General features: G+C 36.5%; 2 protein-coding genes and 1 long non-coding RNA gene across 8 annotated transcripts in view; 1 reads left to right on the top strand and 2 right to left on the bottom strand.

The window, feature by feature from the left end:
- nolo (ADAMTS-like no long nerve cord) overlaps window positions 1-23172 on the bottom strand; it is an 875808-nt gene that overhangs the window by 564105 nt on the left and 288531 nt on the right. The gene's annotated exons all lie outside the window — the stretch shown is intronic.
- LOC141487355 (uncharacterized) lies at window positions 2858-5915 on the bottom strand. The gene is made up of 3 exons (XR_012468348.1): window positions 4304-5915; window positions 3977-4171; window positions 2858-3545 (listed from the first exon to the last, which is right to left on the bottom strand). It is a non-coding gene; the product is annotated as an uncharacterized lncRNA (long non-coding RNA).
- On the top strand, window positions 15818-16923 carry LOC141487256 (uncharacterized). The gene is made up of 2 exons (XM_074186125.1): window positions 15818-15969; window positions 16033-16923. The coding sequence occupies exons 1-2, from the start codon at window positions 15818-15820 to the stop codon at window positions 16742-16744; spliced, it is 864 nt and encodes a 287-aa protein (XP_074042226.1). The 3' UTR covers window positions 16745-16923.

The raw sequence follows: 23172 nt of genomic DNA on the forward strand, positions 1-23172 counted from the left end.
AGTTGAAGAAAAAAGGAACACGGTTGTCATGTTTTTTTTCTTCAACGCTGCACACACCATGTATACCTCGATGGCAGATACGTTTCTTTCTTCAACGCTGGCAGCAATGTTTTTTTATTTGACGTTGCACACACCCTGTATACCATTTGATTGATGTGTTTCGAAACAAAACTCTGTATACCTAATTATTGTTGTCCTCATATCATTTCAAGCGCACTCGAACTGATAAGCCACTTCCACCCCTTGATCTCTTATAATTGATGTACTCATAAAAACGTTTCTGTGTAGAAATCGTAATAAAAAACAGAGCTATTTTGTTTCAAACCCACTTTCAACTTGAGATATTGAAAAAAAAATTATTGTTCCGAACACTTTGAAGTTTAGTAAATGATGATTCTTGGCTTCCTACTCTTACATCTTCATATGAAAAATGTGAGGAATGAAGAAACCAATTGAGTAATGAGGTGATGAGACAAGTGTCGTATTGCAAAACTTCTGATTCGAAACCATGACGGATGTTCGGAGATCAATGTTCAGGTGGAAGTATTTGTTCCAAAAAGGCTTTTTCTTTCAGTATGTATCTGAAAGTAATTCATTTGCATGATCTACACATCTTTGTGAAGAATTTATTTTGAAGGTAATTGCTTTCTTCCTTTCGTCAGAACATTCCCATATCTTTTGTATAAAGATGGTGAATTTGCGAAGAACAAAAACTCATAGTCGTCTCCACAATTCAATGTCACAGATGCTAGAACGATAAACCCATCAATCGGTACATGTTTCGAACATATATAGGTTCACCATCAGCTAATTACTTAAAATTATGGAGAAGAAAATATTGTATGGAGAAAATAAAATTGTCGCATATTAACAATAAAACAAATTGTCACAATAACATATTAATACTTAAGAACAAAAATAAAAATTAGGGAAAGAAAAAGAAAACATTTTTTTGAAAGTAATGAAAAACGGAGAGTTTCATAGCATAATATTACTCGCAAATCTACTGCACTCCACTTTGAAATATAATGAAATTCTACCAGAGGTTAAAGATGGTAGAAAACCAAAAATCAAAAACTGATCTCATATGAAGAAACTTCCTTTCAATTTACTTCGAGCATTATTATAAATAGAATCAAATGAATGACTTATACTACGCCGTTGAAAAAATGAAATAAATTTCCATTTTTTTTCAAAAAATATTTATTTATTTATCAATGTCTATTTCGTTTGATCCCTTTTTCTATAGCAGAAAATCGCCAAACGCTCCTGAACTGTATGCCTCCCACCAACATAGTAAACAACTGAAACTGTAAACATATGTTCGAGACGAGTATACCAATATGAAAAAATGAATGTACGTCGCCTACCAAATTTGTAGATTCACCTTATTTCTTGAAAAACAACATGGTTTCAGGGATATCTATATGGTTTGAGGGACATCTATTTTTGCAATTTTAGTGGAATCTCTACTATGATCGAGAACAATATACAACTGATTTAATAGGTCAACGTCATTTCCTGATGTTAATAACTTGTTTCACGAAACGCACGTTGAGGACAGTTTTTTTTTCTGTGTGGGGAAAGTATTTTCTTAAGATACACCTAATGTTTCTTGCTGATAATTTAGATTTCCAAAGGAGACAAACCAATTATTGAATACAATATTATTCATTTCCTCGATAAAATGTCCTGATGACCTGCTGCCTCCATTCGATGTGTCGATAACAGTTTCCGGAAAAAGATCCCCAGTTGCATTCCAAGCACTTCAACAACAAACTTGAAAATGAGCGAAAAAAGTTTCCTCTCAAGCGGCATTAACACACACGTACATCGCATACATAGCTCGGAGGTGAGATCCTACAATGCGTCCTGCTTCGCTAAGGCAGCAAGACTGCGTTTCGTAAAGTGAGCACGTCCGCTGTCTTGCCAGCATTAAACTCATTAGTTTCAACTATTCCTGAACTCGGTGCTAATTTGTCAGTGGTATATTGGGGTAGCAAGGATTTGTTACTGGGTCGTTTCGTTTCATTTTCCACAGTGAAAGCGGTCCTCATTCTTCAGGAATAAATCTTTAGAATATATACAGCTTTCCAAATGTAAGATAAACTTTCTGAATTTTGATATGGTGCTGCTTACTAGAGCGTTAGAGACGGCGAATGCGCTCAGTTACAATAATGATTTTGACCTTTCCAATAGGTTCAAAACTATCAAAAAACCGCATGGAAACAGATGTCCAGTTCTTCCGCCATCCCATGCACGGTTTGTGATAGGTCAGTCTCCACCAGGATCCTGAAATTCTCATTCTGAATTACTATAGGTCGACCACTTCAGGGATAATCTTTGAGGAACGAAATATTGTAAACAACCGTCAAACAGTGCCTCAGTTACCACTATCATTGGCAAACATCATATGTATAGTGATGAGCAGAAAAGAGGCAAAAATATAAAATTTGGAAAAAATATACATCATCAATGTATAGCATACCCTGAAGCTACTGGATTCCACCCAGAAAAGAGCCCTTCGCCTGATTGGAGACATGAACATCAATTGCAACCTTGATAGTCTGAAACGTCGAAGACGGGAAAGAGTTCAAGTGACTTGGCACATTTGATTTCAACAAGAACGGTACATATCAGAAATATGTGACATACTGTGGCTGCTCATCGTTTCGAGGTTCAACTCAGTACACCTCGAAGTTCACTGTTTAGAAACTCTTTCATTTGGAGAAGTGCGTTTATGTAGAATGAATCTATAGCGATTCTAATTCAGTGCGAATCACTACTTCCGCACAGGCACCGCTCTTAGAGCCCTTTAAGGTTTTTTCTGTAGTGCTTATGTTTTGCCCTTAAAAAAACTAAACTCTTTATCAATCAGTATACATTACGACACAGAAGAATAAATATTTATTGAGATATGGAGCTACAAAAACACATGACATTATACCGGACAAAATACAACCAGATACATATTTTCCTGAAACAATTGAAAATAAGTTATTTCGTATGGATTCGACTCTTTGAACTTCCAGATAGTGATGCTTAAATCATTTTTGAGCATCAAATGATGAGAGTAACTTTTTTCGATGCGTGTGCACACCGCCATGAAAAAACGACTCCCTGCAGTTAGCTTCTTCTTCTTTCATTTTAATGGCCGTTGCTTCTCAGTCGAGCGCATTTGGCCAGACTCCTCCTATTCATCGTGAACAGAGGCTTCGTCCGCAGGCGCAGCTGTCTTGCCACTAGGGTGAAACTGAGTTTTCTCATTCACTTTTTCTTTCATTGAAACACCTAATTTTTCAATCAGGTGGCCGCCAGTCCTCTCAATATGATTTTCACAAATTACACATCTATTGTCGCACTGACTACCTCGTCGATAACCAGCCTGGATACTGGCGTAGGGGACCACCAGTCTTTCATTTCAATATTTATTCGAAATTGACCTAATTTTTGAAAACACCTCACTTTTGGACTCCACTCTGACCACGACATCCACGCGCCATCTTTGAGGACGGTCGTTATCGTCACAATCGAAGAGAAAGTCCCTGAAATATATATTTTTTCAAATAATATATCGTGGTGACTGATATCTACTAACAATGTATTAATTTGAAGATAATTTACTATGATTATGAGTTATGAAAGTGGTTATTACTTAGTACTTTGAGTACGATTGTAAAATTTGAGGTTAGTCGACAGGATGTATCATTTATTAACATCATAAACTGAAAGGAATATTCACATTATTATTCAATTTGTAATAAGAGTTGAAATGAATTATTAAATCAATAATAGATTGAAATAATAATTATTGAAGTCCGGAAAAATCTAATTATTCTAAATATTGAGTTAAATCAAATGATTCTTCCTTGAAGTAATCCTAGAATTTTGAATGATAAAATTTATCGTCAGTACAACATGATGATAGTATAAAAATAAATTTCAATGAACATTTGAAATATATGAATAAACTCACACGAATAATCAAATATGAGTTGCAGTCCTCGTGGTTCTTGTTCCTTTTCAGTGGAAGAGCTTCATGAAGCAAGAGCCGAATCGATCCTTCCACGAAACCATTCATCACTTGGAAGGATCGATTGTAGCTCAAGAAATGGTTCTTAAGCAGATTCTGTCAAACATGTCCTACCTTACGAATCAGTAGAGAGTTGTCCTGAATGGGAAGAAAATTGGATTAGATAATTTAGGAAACACTTGCTACATGAATAGTACTTTACAAGTGTTCATGACGAGGAATTCCAAGAACGAGTTTTAAATAATGAACGAGAACAAGAATGTTTCCTACCTATTCATCAAGCTGAAACACCTGTTCATGCAGCTGCAGGTTCGTAAGAATGTGTCGTCTTTCCCACCAACCGATTTCCTGGAGTCTGTGAAATCTAATAGATACTCGTCAGGACAACAAGAGGATTGTTCCGAATTCTTGGGGTTCTTGTTCAATACTCTACGTGAGCAAAACAATAGCAGAATCGATACTTCTGACCACTCTGGATTGAATGATTCCATACAGTCTATCTCGTCTTGTGTTTGTGAATCTTTCGCTGGGAAAATCCTCACTTGTTTACTTTGTAGTAAATGTTCAAGAGGTAGCAAAAATGTTTGTGAATTTTTGGAACTTCAACTAGTGTTTCCTAATATCACTAATAACCAGTCCGAGAAAAGCTTATTGTTAGATCATCTGAAAATGGAACTTTTAACAGGTGATGATTGACTGTATACCTTGAGTATACCTGACTGTATACCTGAGGCACCAGTCAATCTAATAATAATACTGATGATCTTCAAACATGACTCAACCTTTGACGGAAGCCCCAAACTCTTACGAAGGTTCGAAATAGATGAACACTTCAATCTAGTATACCATTATTATTATAATCTTCATGCAGACATTGTTCACTGTGATTCTGGCGTTGAGTCTGGTCATTAATACGTCTTGGTCAAAGACGAAACGGACTGGTTTAAGTTTGACGATTGTCGTGTAACTAAGTGTTATGGCGATGCAGTGAATTCAGTGGAGACTCTGGAGACACCCTACATTTTGTTTCATGAAAGAGAGGATATTGGCAGATAAAGATCTTCAGATGATGTGGTGCTGCAGGTTTTTCCGAGTTTTCCTGCAGCTGAAAAAGCGAATGCGCCACTGGAATCAATGAAGTCGCCCCGGGGCGACAATTAATTTTTGTTGTTTTATAATTTCATGATTGGTATTGTAGAATTATTAAAAGTTTTTATAGTTTCAAAAAATTACAGAGAGAAATATTTAAAAAAAAAAAAACGAAAAACTTCTTACGTACGTACAGTATTACGAAAAATGAATCATTACTCCTTCACACCCCGTTTACAACCGCTGGTAATCCAAACCTCAAAAACCGCTGGCATGTCCATCTGATGCACCATTTAACTGCCCATAAAAACTTTGAAAGCGCGAACGATGATTATTTTATCAGATACTCCGCAATCTGCATTAATCTGTAGGAGCACGATTATTCTGTATGTGCCGGCAGATTGCTGGAATTGTGATGAGGCGGACTTTAATTATCGCGTCGACAATATTTCGCATCCGAATATGGGCCACAGACGGCCCACATTCGGCCGCTAATTCAATAGAAGTTATCAGATAGTGATGATAATATTATCGAAAAACCTTTTTTATACCGACCAAACTCTATCGCATCGATTGGGTCGGGTTGTTGGGAAAGTTTTAATCCATCGATTTTCAGTTTCGTTTATTCATTCAGTCACCGATGGAGGTATTTGGAGTTTTGTCAGTAAACAACATTGAATAATACTGGAGTTCTATTCCAACACCAAAACGTTATTTTTAACACCTCGACACGTGTTTCAATCATCAAGTAATCATCTTCAAGAGGAAAATTGAACTGAATCTACATAAAGTGTTGCCTTATTTATACCATAGATACATCTGCTAGGTATCTGGGTTTCAAATGTCTTAAAATTAATTTCACAATATTGCCCTATCTACTAGTCAGGTAAATCTGATAACTAAACATATTATTTCAACAAGCTATATAATAAATTATCAGGTTGTGGTCTATCGTTGTTTCAGTAACATATTATGTTGACTTATTTCTGATATCTTAGCCAAGATGATGCGTGTTGTTTTTAACTTGTTTCATGGAATGGATTTGTTGCAAAACATGCTGATTTTTCTGTTCTTTCATATTTTAGGTGTGCTTAGTTTTCCTTATATGTTTTTTTGGTTCCCATTTCGAATTGGCTCATGAACAGTTTAGCCAGGAAGGGGGACAAGAGGTTAGCTATAGCCGTTCCCTTCTGTTGTTCATAAAAGCAACTTTCTACCTAGAAACGGTTTTGTTTTATACACAAGTTAGTGAAAGGATCATATTCATCAATTTTGTTATTATTGAAATTATTTTTCTCTAGTGATTCCCTGAGGTATGGTAATAAGGCCTGTGGGACTCTAGGAAATGAAGAACTAACATCGAAGGAAACTAAAATCTCACGTAGAACGATATTTTTTGTATATTGTATGAACTCTGAAGAGTTTTTGATACTGAAACTTGGTACCACAATAGGCGAGCTTTCAAATTCATTGGTGAGTCTGTTTTGACCCACGATTGCACACAAGAATTAAAATAACTCTTGTGGAAAGATAGGATAAGAAAAATAACAAGCTACATGTACTGTAGACAACACAAGATTTATTCTAACTATACTCTTAGAAGGTTTGAAACGTAATGAGATAATTTTACAAAATGCAATGTTTCACATCGGTAGTTGGAGAAGAGATTCAACTTGGTCATTGTGGGGAGGCTCGGATTAACATAGGTAGGAACGATCATGATAGCGGGTAAGTTCAAATATAAGAGACACAAGGAACAATTGAGGAATTGAAAATCTAGCTATTTCTAGCTTACAATATTTGCGTGGAAAAAGGCCTAAATATACGGGTTACTTAGGTAAGGATATTCGAGAATATTGAATTTCATGAGGATAAGTGGATTAGAAAAGACCCTTACATTAGAAGACCAACTGGAAAACCCCGATTGGGAGACCCTTGAGAATAATACAAAAAACGAAATAACTTAAACAAGATTATTTAGCAATACATACAATGAAAATAATGCCACAGAACAATCTGCTTTGTTGTACAAATTTTAGAGCTGGCACTCACAATTCACTTGAGTAAATAATAATTTCGATAGTAAAATTTTGAGACCGAACAGAGTCATTTTGTTATTTGGTAGGTAGGAGATCCAATAGCTAACATAAAACTGTTGTCAAAACTATATTTTATGTAGATTTAGTTTGATCTTTCTCTTGAAGATGAACATTTCGTGATTAAAACACGTGTCGAAGTGTCAAAGAAAAGCGGTTTGGTGTTGGGATAGAATTCCAATAATATTCATTACTAAACCGAAGGTTTCAAACAGTGCACCACAAGCAATCAACGTTATTTGATATCCAAAAGAACCATTGCCACAAGGTGGCGGTGCAAAGTTTCAGGAAAATGAAGTGTCAAACGATATTTTGTTTTATTATTCTCTACAAAATTTCAAAATCTCATGATTTGTCTATGTTAGAAGTGTAATTGGCGGAAATAATATTTTATTTTGAAGACCAATAATCATGTGATCATCATCATCCTGCGAAGTAGATGATTTGGCATAGAGAAAAGTGTTTGGATTATACAACCTATTGTGGAATTGGCCGCGGTGGTAGTGCGTCCGACTCACGATCGGAAGATCGTGAAGCTGGAATGATTCTGCAACCGTGTTAGGAATCACACGTTAAAAGGTAAGACCTCGCTAGTCCTTAGCTCGCACAAGTTCTCAACTTTTGAGAGTTGTCGTTCGTATGGGGGCGACAGCTGATTAACGGAAAAACAGATTTTAAACAGATTTTTAAACAGATTTATTGTTGTAATGAACTTCAATATCGATATATGAGGAAATTGATGGGAATAGGAAATTTTTGCCCTGTGCTACTGAAAAAAAAAGTTGATCTTGATGCTGAAGCTTGGTTTCGCAAAAGGTCGCCTTTGAAAGCTCCATTCATCATTGCTATGATGATTTCCAATATTCAAAAAAAATTGAGTTCGAAAATGCATCCTTCGTCCAACCTAGCACCACGTATGGCAGGTCGTAATAGCGCTCTCTAGTGTTGTTTCATAAATACTTTTTGCAGTGGAAGCTACACAGAATGACTAAATGCAAATATCGTTCGGTGGTAGATTTCGAAGTATATTTTGTAACGGATTTTCTTCGGAAACGTCTTCAATAATTTATATTCGTGCTTTGAGTCTTTTATCGAAAATATAGCGTCTTTGTAAAAGAAGTTTTTATTACCTTTTCCTGTCTAGGATAACTTATGTTGAAGACAAAAGAGTCCAAAAGTTACATTCATCACTTTGTCAGATTCACTGATAAGGGAAAGTGACAGCTCAAAACAGCGCTGTCTGATATATGAACAAATCGATATTTTCTGAATTGGTGTAATATTGCCAGTGCAAAAATTTAAAAAGCTGTCAGGAGAATACAATTAGGATCTGCGATATGACAATTCCTTAATTTTATTAAAATTGATAGGTATACAAATATATTGATTGAAATCGAAATATACAGAAACTAATCAAATTCAAGCCTGTGAACATGAGTTTCATAAACGGTGACAGCTAGACAATAGGTTGAATCGTGGCAAAGTTACCAATTTCTGGGTACTTGTTTATCGAAATTTATTGAAATGTAATTATTTGAATGAATAAAACACTAAATTCCTGAAACACACTATACACACCATCGTCAGTGAGGTATATCATACATCTTTCACAGGGTGTTTTAAACTTTTCTGCCCTTCACTTCGAGTATCATGGCATTGAATGATGACCTCTCGTGGTAGGCTATCTATTACTTATTAATAGTATTGAAAATACTGGAAATTCCTAGTATTTCTAATAACAGGGATTCACCTGATCACCCCCATTACCAGAAAAGAAAATGAAGATAAAATGCCTAGCTTAATTGTTAGACTCTGTTTCACAATCTTCTGATGATGATAACTTGGTTAAAGAAACGCCTGTTAAGACAACAGTGATATGGTTCTGATGTGATGTGTTTTCATTACCTCAGATCAGAAGTTCTAATATTTCCTAATAAAATATTCTCCAAACTAGAAAACGCATATAAATTTGAATTGAATAGGAAATATACTCCATGAGAAATCAGTTTTCAAGAAAAATAGCATTTTGGCTTCCCACCTACGTAGATGTGTGGATCATGTATGAAATTTTTTCACATACATATTGCTTTTAGAAAAAACCCCTTTGAAACAATTACTTTCAAATAAATACCGAACTACATGAAAGAAATGAAATATCAAATTACAAGGAAAATCACTTCAACACATTCGGTTTGTAATCCAAAGTATCCTTTTGAAATTGAAAGTCGCCCTCAACGCAACATGAAGTTCACTAAAATGGGAGATCTAGCATCCCTGAAGTTCTTGAATTTTCACTTGACTTAAATGACTTATCAGTATCTCTTTCAACTTTTGATGATGAAATTAGACGCATTTCTCTCACAAGATCACGACTTCAAATCGACAAAAGAGACGATGACAGTAAGTCACCTCCATTATCGTTAATTAGTTGTTTAACACGGGCTTTTTCTTCCAGTTTGTAACTTCTTCTATCCATGATCTGAAAATCTTTCTGAAGAGTCCATAGTAGTTGTTTACAGCTGATTCTCGGCCTCCCCCCACCACTATGACGTATTAATTGCTTTTTTTATTGGTTGTTGTTTGGTGAAGTTTTTTTTGTTGTGCAGTGAAGTCAAGGCATTGTGACCTTGAAGTGTCTGGTGCATGGATCGTTCAGATTTTTTTTTCATATGAGATTTTGTGTGTTTATGTGTGTGTGTAGGAGAATGCACGGTACAGGGTTTCATCATGTGCTTGTTTGTCTATGTACAAACATACGTCTGCATACTTCGAAGATCCTCCAAGTAATAAATGCTCCATCGGTGTTAGGGCACCAAGTTAGTAGTGGAGTGACGTCACAGCAATAACCGTTCAACGGCTAGAGAGCGACATGTTCACTCCACGACGTGTGGCAGAGTAATGCGTATTCATCGGTCTGCCCTCACCTCTCCTGAAGCGATGAAGGTTCGCTCTAGCCCCGCTATCGATGGTGACACAACGGCAGCCGAGGACTGTTTGCCTAGCGTCTACCCTCTCCGAGACCGCAACGACCACTGCTTGCTCGTATATCGACATCTGTTATCGCATTCAGTTGGGAGGTAATCTTGGCGCATGTAGTTGAGAAGTGGGGTTGGCTATGACGTCTTGACGGGTCCTATCAGAGTGTATTTAAGAAGCGTACGAGTGTTGGCTATGTCAGTTTACATCAAGTGAGTTAGTGAGAACTATTATATAAAATGTATTCCTGTGACTGTGGTAAATCTTTCACTCGTAGTGATAATCTTCGTCGGCATCAGCTCCAGAGTTGCCAAGGAGGGCCTGCAGTGAAACGGGTGAGAGTGGATAATGCAACACCTATGTATACGTGCAATTGTTGTAATGTGACAATTCCTATGAGCCAAGTGAATTCTCACCGAAGAACCATGAGTCATAAAAATAATGCATGTGTTCAATTGTCTGACGGTGTTCAAATTATAACGAATGCATTCAATTGCCGCATTGCTACATACAGGGTGGAGAGTTCGATTGTAACCAGTGACTACATTTCATTTTTCAATAAGATTAGGCAGAAGGTCATTGAATTACTGGAATCAGCCATCAGGATCCATAAAAGCATCAAGGTGAATATGGAAGTTTTTGGGAATTATATTCTTCAGACTGATGATTCGAGGGACACGAAGTCATTTAATTCCCAAAATAAAATAGTGGACCAATCTTCAGATTTGAATGCTGTTTTTGATGGATTCCGTGATGTAATTGTGGCACAAACGACTGAGTTCCAGGATCGTGACTCAGGTATTTATTTTTTAAAAATTTCAATAAGATTGAATAGTAATATTTTTTTTTTTTTATAATTCAGGTTGGACTTGTGAAAAAATATTGTTTCTCGAGGTCAACATTAATAAATACAGTCCACTGGAAGGACGTTCATATGTGAAGCTGCCTCAATGTATTCAATGGAAGAAAGCTGTTGTGAATGTTCGTAATGAAGATCAATATTGTTTTGCTTGGGCTATAACATCAGCATTATATCCTGCAGATAGTCGAGTGTCCGAACTTACGTCATATCCACATTTTTCCACTGTTTTAGATGTCACAGGTATGGATTTTCCGGTTAAAGTTAATAATAAGAGTATCGAAATATTCGAAGATAGGAATGATATTTCAATTAATGTTTACGGTTTAGAGAGTACATTTGAGAAGGGTAAAATGAAGTATGAAGTGATTGGTCCATTGCGATACTCACAGAGAAGACTCCGGAGACATGTCAATTTGTTGTTTATAACTGATGACTCCGGTAATGGTCACTATTGTTGGATCAAAGATCTTTCAAGATTAGTTTCTAATCAACTATCAGCTCATAGACAGAAAAAATATTTTTGTGACGGATGTTTGATATATTTTTCTGATGAGAGATTGCTTTTACGTCATAATATGTATGATTGTAATCACATTAGTACCACAACACCAACTACTAATTTAAAGATCAATAAATATGGTAGAATGGTTGCGGAAAATAAACTAATGTTTGAAAACTTTGAGAGGCAAATGAGGGTGCCATTTGTAGTGTATGCTGATTTTGAATCAGTGCTTAAACCGATTCATGTGAATGAGCCAAATCCTGGAAGTTCATACACGATTAAAACATTCAAACATGCCCCATATTCATTTGCTTATTTGATAAAGTGTTCATATAATGATGATTTGACAAAATTTGTTACATATAGGGGTGTAGATGCAGCTCAGAAATTTGTGAGTAGCATTGAAGATGATTTGAAAGAGATACATGAAAATCATCTCAGAAACCCTAAACCAATGGATACACAAACTGTCGAAGAAGAAGAACAGTTTGTTGCAGCCAGAACTTGTGGTATATGTAATAAAGCATTTACTGATGGTGACGTCAAAGTAAGAGATCATTGTCATGTCACAGGAAAGAAAAGATCACATGCCGCTCACTCGAAATGTAATTTAAATTTCAAAATACCAAACTTCATACCTATCATTTTTCATAATTTAAGTGGTTATGATTGTCATTTATTCATAAAAGAATTGTATAGGAATAAAGAGAAAGTTGATGTTATCCCGCAAACTAAAGAGAAATATATATCTTTCACGAAGCATCTCTTTACACACAGCTATACCGATAAAGATGGTGTGGTTAGGAAGAATTATCTCAAAATGAGATTTATCGATAGTTATAAATTTATGACTAATTCGTTGGAGAAGTTGGGTGCAAACTTGACCTCCGATCAATGTTTGGAGATGCACAAACATTTCCCACAAATTGAGAAATTCAATTTGATGAGACAGAAAGGTGTATTTCCATATAGTTTTGTTGATGACATTGACAAATTGAATTATCCATTACTTCCGACAAAAAATCAGTTTTATGACACACTCAATTGTGAACATATATCGGAAACTGATTATGATAGGGCTAGAAAAGTTTGGAATTTATTCGAGTGTCAGAATTTGGGGGAATACTCTGATTTGTATTTGAAGTCGGATGTATTGCTACTATGTGATATTTTTGAAAACTTCCGCACCACAAGTTTAGAGATATATAACTTAGATCCGGCACAATATTACACTGCACCTGGATTATCATGGGATGCCATGTTGAAGTTCACTAATGTTGAATTGGAATTACTAACTGACATTGATATGATTCACTTTTTTCAAAAAGGTATACGAGGTGGAATTAGTCAATGTAGCGAGAGGAAACATATAGCAAATAATAGATTTTTACCCAATTATAATCCCAACGAACCTTCCACATTCATTACATATTTAGATGCAACAAATCTATACGGTCACAGTATGTCACAACCTCTACCAACAAGTGAATTTACATGGTTGACACCAAATGAAATTCTTAATCTCGATGTGATGGATGTGAGTACTGATAGTCCGTATGGGTATGTATTTGAAGTGGACATTCATTATCCACAAGAGTTGCATGATAAACATTCTGACCTTCCATTTTTAGTCGAAAAAATAATACCACCTCGTACACAATCGAAAATTCCCAAATTAATTCCAAATTTGAATGATAAAAGAAAATATATTGTTCATTATAGGAATCTACAGCAAGCTGTCAAAAATGGATTGATTGTAATGAATACACATAGAGTATTGAAATTCAAACAATCATGCTGGATGAAACCCTATATAGATCTTAATACTGAAATGCGTAATAGGTCTAACAACAAATCTGTTAAAGATTTCTATAAACTAATGAATAATGCGGTGTATGGAAAGACAATGGAGAATGTAGATAATCGAATTGATGTTAGACTCGTTACACATTGGGAAAATATAAAGAAAAATATAGGTGCCAGCACTCTCATAGCCAAACCAAATTTCAAAAATTGTTCAATTTTCACTGATAATTTCGTTGCCATTCAATTGGGTAGAGTGAAGGTTCATTACGATAAACCATTATATTTGGGATTTTCCATATTAGAATTATCTAAAACAGTCATGTATGACTTTTTCTATGGATGCATCAAACAACACTTTGATGAAAATGTCTCTTTACTTTACACAGATACCGACTCGCTCATTCTTAAAGTAAACACAGAAAATTTTTATGAATTCATAAAAACTAACATAAGTAGATTTGATACATCCAATTACAGTATAGTTAACCAATTCAATATTCCAGTAACAAGTTCAGTCTTGGGTAACTTCAAAGATGAATTTCCAAATGATCCAATCATGAGTTTTTATGGTACAGGTGCTAAAGCATATTATGTGAAATCTGTTGATGGTGAATTTAAGAAAGCCAAAGGGGTTAAACGATCTGTAATAAAGAATGAATTGACATGCGAAGATTATCAAAAAATCGTCGAACAAGGTGGTATGATATTCAGAAAGATGAATTCATTTAGAAGCGTGTTACATGATATGTATACTGAATTAAAAAATAAAGTTGCATTATCATATCACGATGATAAACGATTTATCATTCCGAATACTACCCACACTCTTCCTTGGGGTCATAATGATATTGAATTTTATGAAAACGATCCAAATGAGAACATTCGTTGGATAAGTAATATTATTCAACAATCACAATCTCAGGAGACTCCATTGGATCAATTGATTAATTTATTATCTGCCGAGATCAATGATTGAAATATCATTCAATATCTTCAAAACCGGAAAATTCAATATTGATATTTATGTAGCCATTTATAATTAATAATATATGATAGAAGTAATGTGATATTAATGTATTATGTATGTATGTATATGTATTACTGTAATGAATATAAAATGATTAAAATTTTATTTGTATTATTTCTATTTCCCTAATCAATTACTGCAATATATAGTATAATGTAAATGACAGAAATATCAGTTTGAAGAGAATCATCGTAGAGTGCACAATGTCTAAAACAATCGATAAGTTTGGTAGAAAAAGAAAATGGGGTGGTAATGTCATTCGAGGTCCTCCTGGGAATGGTTTTAAATTAACAAAAGATGGTCATTATGACATGCAAAGGAAAATATTGAAAAATACAAGTGAACCAATTGACAAGAGTGATTGTGTAACTGTATCATATCTTGAGGGGGAAATTAATGGAGCAAAGGAAGTTATACTTCTAGCCCTACAAGCTGCAATACAATCCACAATAGGCAATATTGCTCGGGACGCCCGGCAAGCATTTAACGATAAAATTGCAGAGGCTCGGATAACTTTCACTCGTAAATTTGACAAACTTACAAGTGATGTAGACATAAAAATGTCTGACATAACAGCGTCTACAAATAAAAAATTTGATGCTATGTCAAACATAACAGGGACTACAATGAAAAAGTATGATGTACTGGAACAGAGAGTTGAAGTATTGGAGAAAAACCATAAAGAAGTTTTGGAGAGAAACTATAAAGTCAGGCCATCATCATCAGGTGGACTGGGATATCCAGGACTGAACATTAATCCAAATCATAGAATAATACAACCAAAACCAAAACCAACTGATGATGTATTAATGGAACCAACATGGTGAATGTATTCCCTCGTTAGGTTAGGTTAATAGCTACGTTAGGTTAGCTGCATACTTACGTTAGGTTAGGTGTTAGGTTAGTATTCCCTCGTTAGGTTAGGTTAATAGTTACTGTAGGTTAGGTTAGGTTAGGTTAGGTTAGGTTAGGTTAGGTTAGGTTAGGTTAGGTGTTCGGTTGCATAGCGGTAGGTTAGCGTACTAGGTTAGGTTACGTTAATACATACGATAGGTTAGGTGTTCGGTTGCATAGCGGTAGGTTAGCGTACTAGGTTAGGTTACGTTAATACGTTAATACGTTAGGTTAGGTGTTCGGTTGCATATTATGTTACGAACGCGCGCGCGAAGAGGGCGTAGATGTCTCTCCAGATGTCCCGCCTACCTGGGGCCGGAGGCCCCACCCACCTGGGCGGAGCCCAGGCAGTGGGCGGGGCCCGTTAGGGCCACGCCCCCCCCCCCCCCCCCCCCCGTCGCCACCAACTTTTCGGATACCCCGCCCCTTTCCGAAGCCCCGCCCCCTTTCCGAAGCCCCGCCCCTCCCCTCCCCGAAGCCCCGCCCCCCGACTCCCAACATTTGCGCATGTACACCCCTACCCTCATCGCGCATGTGCGCTCCCACCATTTTCCCACCGCTCACGCATCGAAGTCGATACCCTCCGGAGAGCACTCCACAACATTCAGTTCGAGAAGTCATCTCATCGAGAGCAGTCCACTCCACAACAAGGCAGTACGTTCCAACGACCAACTTGATATTTGAGTAAGTAAATTAGGAATGTTATTTTTTATATCAACTAACTTTGTATTATTTCTTCTTTTTCAGAATGGCAACCAATACACAGGAGGTGAATAATGCTGTGGCGTCTATTCTGCCGGTGTCCGCTGACCAGGAGGAGGCAGCATCTTCGAGAGCGGTGACGGTTGACCAGCCAACCACTTCGCGTTCGCGAGTTAGGTGCAGATCTTCTAGCCCTGACTTATTCGAGGAGGAGGAGGAAGTCAGGGCTGTGAAGAAGGTTTGCCAACGACCTGCAGCAAAGGTTGGTCCTATTTCAAAGTACCGAGCTACTTGCAATAGGACTAATCCTTATGCAGGTAGTTTTTCGACCTCTCGTAAGAGGGCCTCCACACCAGCAGCAGCACCAGCAGCAGTGGAAATTCCGAGGAGTCCTTCTCCGGAGTTGGTGATATTGTCGCCGTTGGTGACGCGACTACCACCGCTGCCAGCGACACCGGCGGATCCTGAGGTGTTGGTGCCACAGCCTATCGGAGAGGTTAGTGAAAAGATGAGTGTTTTTCTGCAGAGATGCAAGAAAGCAGAACGAGCTGCCCGATCTAGCGAGGCCGAGTTGGTTACCATGAAGCGACAAATGGCTGAAATGGATAACCGACGGAGGGAACTCCAAAAGGAAATGGCCGAAATAGATCGGAATTATGCATCTCTGCAGGAAAGGTGTAAAGCAAAGACCTCTTCGATAGAGCTGTACAAAAAAGTAGTGACAGTTATGGACACTCTTTTTGTAGATGAAGTGTAAATGTAAGATTAGTTTTAGGTTAGTTAGGAGTATTTAATTATGGTAGTTTTAAGTTTATATTTGTTAAGTTTATATTGAATAAAGGAAAAGGAAGTGAAATAAAGGGTGTACACTGTTTTTTGGTTTGGTACACATTGAACAATGCGATGGTTGGAGCATTTTTCTTCACTTCCTCTTATTATCATTATTATTTTTTTATTTCAATTCCAAGTTCTTCTAGACAAATACCTCACATCAATTTTTGTGTTCTCTAATCACTTGTAAATAATTTCATGTGAAGAAAATTTAAAAAATAAAAAAATAGACATGTTTCATAGTGAAATCGACAAGTATATTTCATTTGTATTTTATCCATTCAAGTATCTCTTTCATTGAATATGTCTTATGTCACTTTGCAATTTACCCCTACTCATTGAATATGTCTTATGTCACACTACAATTTACCCCTACTCAATGTTCCACTCCTCTCCCACTCCCTCTCGAAAGTATAAAAGTAGAAATCATCTGATGAAACATTCAGTTGATCAGCTAGCATCGAGATGGAACCCGATTCAACCTCCGAACCCTATAGCTGCCCGGATCAGGGGTACAACTTCAATTACTGGGATAACAGCCAGGTACAGGTTGTCTCTTCCACCACGGAACCCCACAGTCCGCCATACGAATACCGGGATCACGACATCAGGATGCAAGTTCAGCATGTCACTGGCAGTGACGAAGGACACTTGGATGACTCGGAATATCCAGATCCTGACGGATGGTGGGACCCTGCTTATGATGACATTGTCCCAATGAGTAGCGACGACGACGATGATGACGACGACGACTCTGGTGATGATGCTGATGACGAGCTTGACGTTAGACGTCCTCCACCATCCCCTATCCTCATCGAGGATAGTCCTCCGCCATCCCCAATCCTAATCGATGATGATGTCCTCAATTCCGATGATGACATATAATCATCTACTCGTCCATCATTTCCTTTCCTTTCCTTCCACGGAGTACACACTTTTTGGTTGGTGTACACGAGGCACTGCGAGGCTGGGGCAGTGTCTTCCTCCCTTCCTCTCCCTCTTATTAGTTTTTTTTCCATAATAATCACTAGAATTTCTCCTAATAATCGCTCAGAGTTTCATTCTTGATGTTTTCGAATCTCAAACACTGTTCTACATTTCACCCCCTCCATTTCATTTCTTCCAATATAAATATAGCAACAATCCCAGTTCTATATCATTCTTCCACAATGTCGAGTACAGGACCCATCCAAGTACATGAAATAGATTCAACGTCTGATCATTTGAGTACAACCTTCGCTCAATTTCTGCAGCGAATCTATGATCTTCCTGATGATTTCGCAGAACGAGTGGAACAAGGTATTCAGGACGACATAGATGCTGTTGACGATAATAATGCGGATGATGTGATTAGTATATCATCTGATTCAGCTGATTATGACGACGACGACATCATGAGTATATCATCTGATTCAGATGACTACTATGAGGATGATATCATTAGTATATCATCTGATTCAGATGACGATACCATAATTATTGTTTCTGATGATGAGGAGCGTTAGTCCATATCATTGCATGGATTAATAAAAAAATAACAGCCCTTTTCAGGGCTACAATTAAAGACTGAAACAATAAAAAAAATAGCTCTTTTCAGAGCTACCATTATACTTTCAAACAGAAACAGATTCATACCATTGTTAACATTATGTTAACATTATAATCTCAAACGAAATATATGTATGTGAAAGTATTCATCATTATATGCATATGAATGATTGACAAATGCCAACTTCAACTTTCATTTAAAGTAGTACTCATCATATGCATAGATATTCAATGACTATCAAATTCCAAATTTCGACTTTTCAGTCAAAGTAGTAATTTATTTGTCATATAATGTATAGATATTCAAAGACTAACAAATTTCCAACTTAGACTTTTATTAATCAAAGTATTCATTTGTCACATAATCTATGAATACTAATACAACTAACTACTGTTTGTGTGAATAATGTAGCCCTGAAAAGGGCTGTTGTTTTTTTTTTGACCAGTAGGTCCACGGTTATTGTGCCACAGGTTGGACATTATTACATATAATACATGTAGATACTCGGGTGAAGTTTGTTAGTGGCCTCTCGCAAGCTTCACACCAATTCTGTCCCATTTCCATAATTGAGACAGTGTTGTGGGTGTTGACATGGGCATACCACCCTCCATTATTGTTTCTATGCGAATAAAACCGAAAGCAGCACCAACATAGTTTTTTGTTCTCTCCATCTATTGTGCTGATCAATACGTATGCATCCAATGCACAATACAAATCCAAGGGATCTTCCAGTGTCTCACTGACATTGAGTGTTCGCATACCGATCCTCATAGCACCATCACCTTCAGTTGTGTCAGCTTCTATCCCTTCATCATCTCCTTCTTCATCCATGACCCTCTCAAACTCCATCACGTCATCATCTTCGTCGCTTTGGTTGGCCTCGTTTTCAACTTCGTCTATCTCATCTTCATCGACTCCAACATCTTCTGCTTCAACTATTACTTCCTCTAGCGGAACATTGACATCCTCATCATCTGATTCGTCTATCCAATTGTTTTCATCAACAGCAGCTATTCTATTTAATGCAGCATTTATTTTTGCAGAATTCATCTTGTTGTTGTTTGCTCACAGTTGTAGAGAGTGAATGAATGAACTCTAGGTTTGCAAGTCAACTTATATAGGAGGTGATGCGACTCCCACTTGACTCGTTTAGAGTGGAATAGTAGGAGAAGTTATCCCACTATACTTCCACATGATGTTGATTTGTATAAATAGAGATCGTAGGTATAGGAGAGAGCATTCAGAGTTTCTGTAAGTCATCTCTTTATATTTCTAATCGAATTAGTAAAATGCCGTTTCCAAAAGAGTGGAATGAAAAACCAAAAGTGTGTGTCTACCCAATGATGATTGCAGGGGCTATTGTGTGCTACTTTTGTCAAATAAGTAGACCTAAGGATTCAATCAATCCATGTACTGGTATGTGTAGTGATTGCGTGTTGCGGATTCAACTATCGCCTCCTTCTCATCCACCGAAGCGAACAAAATCGGATTATCGTCAACAACAGTTACAGTGTCTGAAGTGTTCCGAACCTATAATATTTAACAATATAGGTATCTGTAGAAATATTTGTGGTATCTGTGCTGCCGTTCCAACTCCACTGCAACGTTGTTTGCGTTGTGATACATATTCCATGAATTGTTGGAATCATGTATGCAATGCATGTAGAAGTACTTGGGATCTGTGTGAGAAGGTTGGTCAACTCTACCCCAATAGGAGAATCCATTTTTTTCAATGTTGGTGTTTGACGCACGAGCAACAACTATTGAGGAATAGAGTCAAAGAACGTTCCACATCCACAGAGACATATTAACATTTTTCATTTTTTATTATCGTTATTGTCCTCTATTATTAATAAATATATATATATTTTGAATTTATTTGTATTATTTTCTAACATTTAAAAATACATGCATGCAACACAAAGTTTTCCTCTTAAATGACAAAGATTGTTACATGCGTGAATAGTTTAGTGAGAGAGCGCATGTGCCAGTTGATGAAAGAGCGCATGCGCTAGTTTATTTTCTTCTATAAATGGTGAGGTCTCAGTAACATCATCACCTTTCCTATCCACATTCTATTGCTATCACATATCATTCCTCAGACCTTAATAATCATGAGCTCTATGCCGCTATTGATTGCTGAAGATGGTTCACCACTTGTTGATATCGATCAGACTGATTTTGAAAATATTCCAGTATTACATTTATCGAGTCAAGATTCGATAAATGATTTTGATATTAACGACTTCGTTAACTTTGCAGATGTGCCAGAACCAAATGAGCAAATTATTATTGAAAATCCGATCGTTTCGCAATTATCATCACTCAAACACTCTTCATCTACCCTTCCTCTTGGTGTTGATAAGAAATCTAGAACAATCAAGAGGAAGGTTACTAAGGCATCTTCATCGATTGTCACTGACTTTAAAGAAAAGAAAGAATCCAAAAGTGTTGTGCGACAGAAAAAACCCGCAACGAAAAGTGACAGATCGAAGAGGAAGCCAAAAGGTACTCCTAAAGAAATGAAGAGTGATTTGAAAGCTGAACCGCTATCTTCTTTCAGCCCCCTCCATCGGTTTGGGGAAATGAAAAGGAAAGCAAAATGCCGTCTTGTAAAGGCACAGATGACTATTGCTGAACTTGAAAAGAGTGAGCGAGCTATTAATGCTAATAATGAAACTCTTGAAGCATTAGATGCCAAGATTGCATTAGCGAAGGTTGAATTGGCTAGAATGTCTAAAGATGCTGATGAACTCCGTTCAAAAATTGGTAAAGATAAGCAATTCCATCAACGTTCGAGAATGCAAGCTCAGGCTGAGCTTGAGGAGTCGACTAAGCTTTATGAGACAGCATTATCAGTGAGAGATAATTGGCAAAAAGAGTTGGATACTGCATTTCAAAGTGACGGCGATTAGTTTTGGGAATGATAATGTGTTTTCAATATCGTGAGTTGAAAAATATAAGCGGGAATGGAGTATACAATTAATTTGGTTTGGTATACACAGAACATTGCGAATGGCTGGGGCAATGTTTACCGCTGCAATATTTTTCAGTTCACATACTTATAATTGAAATGAAAACAATAATGAACTTTAATATTACTTTATTCATAAAAGTCACTATTATATACATTTAAACCATATTTGATTCATCAATCCAAGAATTTTGTTCGCTAGGAAGGCCTAACCACTTTACATATACTTTATTTTTTCTTCTCTTCAACACCTTCTCAATCAGATATACGTCAGGATTCTCGGTTCGTAATAACTCTTCTTCGTAAAAACATCCTCTAATCGGCTGTTCATTCATATCTTCAAGATTATAAGTCGTTGGGATGGTTTTATTAATTTTAACAATCTTGAATAGCTCCGTGGTAAAATTCGCAGTGTAAGACTTTTCAAAAATATGTTTGTATTTACTTATACGTACAATATCATTTAATTGGAATTTGGGTTTACTTTGTCTTCCTCCAATTCCATTGATACCCTTGAATTTTAATTTTGTTGTTGAATCAACATTGATGGGTGCCATACCTATTGTACGATGAACTTTATTATTATATCTACTAGTTATAATTGGAAGAATATCAAGCCATTTGTGGTGACCTCTCATCGAAAATTCCTTGTAGAGCCATGCCTTTATTGTACGAATCACTCTTTCTGCTATAGCTGCCTTCTTTGTGCTAAATGTTGAATAATGATTGATATTATATTCTCGCATGAGAGATGAGAAGCTTTTATTGAAAAATTCTTTCCCTTGATCGCTTTGTATGTGTTTGGGGGAGTATTTGGCTTCTTTCAGTACATGTTTCATTGCATTAGTTACTGTACTACCTGTTTTATCTTTAACTGCTACAGTCCACAGATATTTGGAGTAACAATCTATCACTACAAGTATATATCGGTATCCTTCATTACTTTTTGCATAAGGTTGCAGTTCAGCTAAATCTATTTGCCATAGATCTGCAAAACCTTTGATGGTGGTTATTCTTCTACGAAAATTACGTCTTGCAGGTTTATGTAATTCATTAACAACTTGTCGTTTGACATCACTTATTTCATTAGTCATTCTATTTCAATATGATTAAAGAGAAAAGGTGATAATGTTACTGCATTGAATGATGATGTGACAGTGATCATTACATGTGAATATGTTAATATATTATACCTTCTTCACGTAATTCTTCAATTATTGAAATTATTTCATTATCATGTCCGGTATGTCCGGCTGACTTTGAAGCTACCAATAGTCGTAGGCGAGCAACTAACTCTTTCGGTGAATTCCAGTACACATAATTCACAGGTTTAGAATTATATATTTTCTCCATTTTCACTCGTTTGAGTGCTCCACCAATTTTACTTCTACTTCTTATTGGATATTGTCGTGAGTCTAATAGAGGTTTGATAACTTCACGAAATTTTTTAGAATTTGTATTTTTAAAACCATTCTTCAGATGATATTGTTTATATGGAGCATTCGTTATTTTCAATATTTTGGAATATACTTGACGAGTTTCTTCATTATCAACATCTTGTGGATTCTTCAAAAAAATCATATCATACAATTCTGGACTACCTGCGCATTCATATTTTTTCACTTTATTAGCATCCCAAAATGAAATGTTTCCATCTTTGAAATTTACCACTAGACTTCCCATTTTCAGCTTTTGTGTAATTGGATCCATACGTACGCCAAATGTTCCATCATATGCTGGATTTCTAGATTTTATATTATTCAAATGTTTCATCAAAACATCTTCACCACTTTCATTCATAACAGGTGAGATGTCAGGATCCGAGGAATCG

This window comes from Leptinotarsa decemlineata, unplaced genomic scaffold (genome assembly GCF_025532065.1).
Source record: "Leptinotarsa decemlineata unplaced genomic scaffold, Ldec_3_MD MMD2_tig00078422_RagTag_RagTag, whole genome shotgun sequence".
Classification (NCBI taxonomy): domain Eukaryota; kingdom Metazoa; phylum Arthropoda; class Insecta; order Coleoptera; family Chrysomelidae; genus Leptinotarsa; species Leptinotarsa decemlineata.

Excerpts from the sequence above, each read along its gene's own strand:
- LOC141487256 (XM_074186125.1), top strand. The coding sequence starts at position 15,818 with ATGTGCGCTCCCACCATTTTCCCACCGCTCACGCATCGAAGTCGATAC. Across the intron at positions 15,970-16,032 it reads ACGACCAACTTGATATTTGA|AATGGCAACCAATACACAGG; the intron begins GTAAGTAAATTA and ends CTTCTTTTTCAG.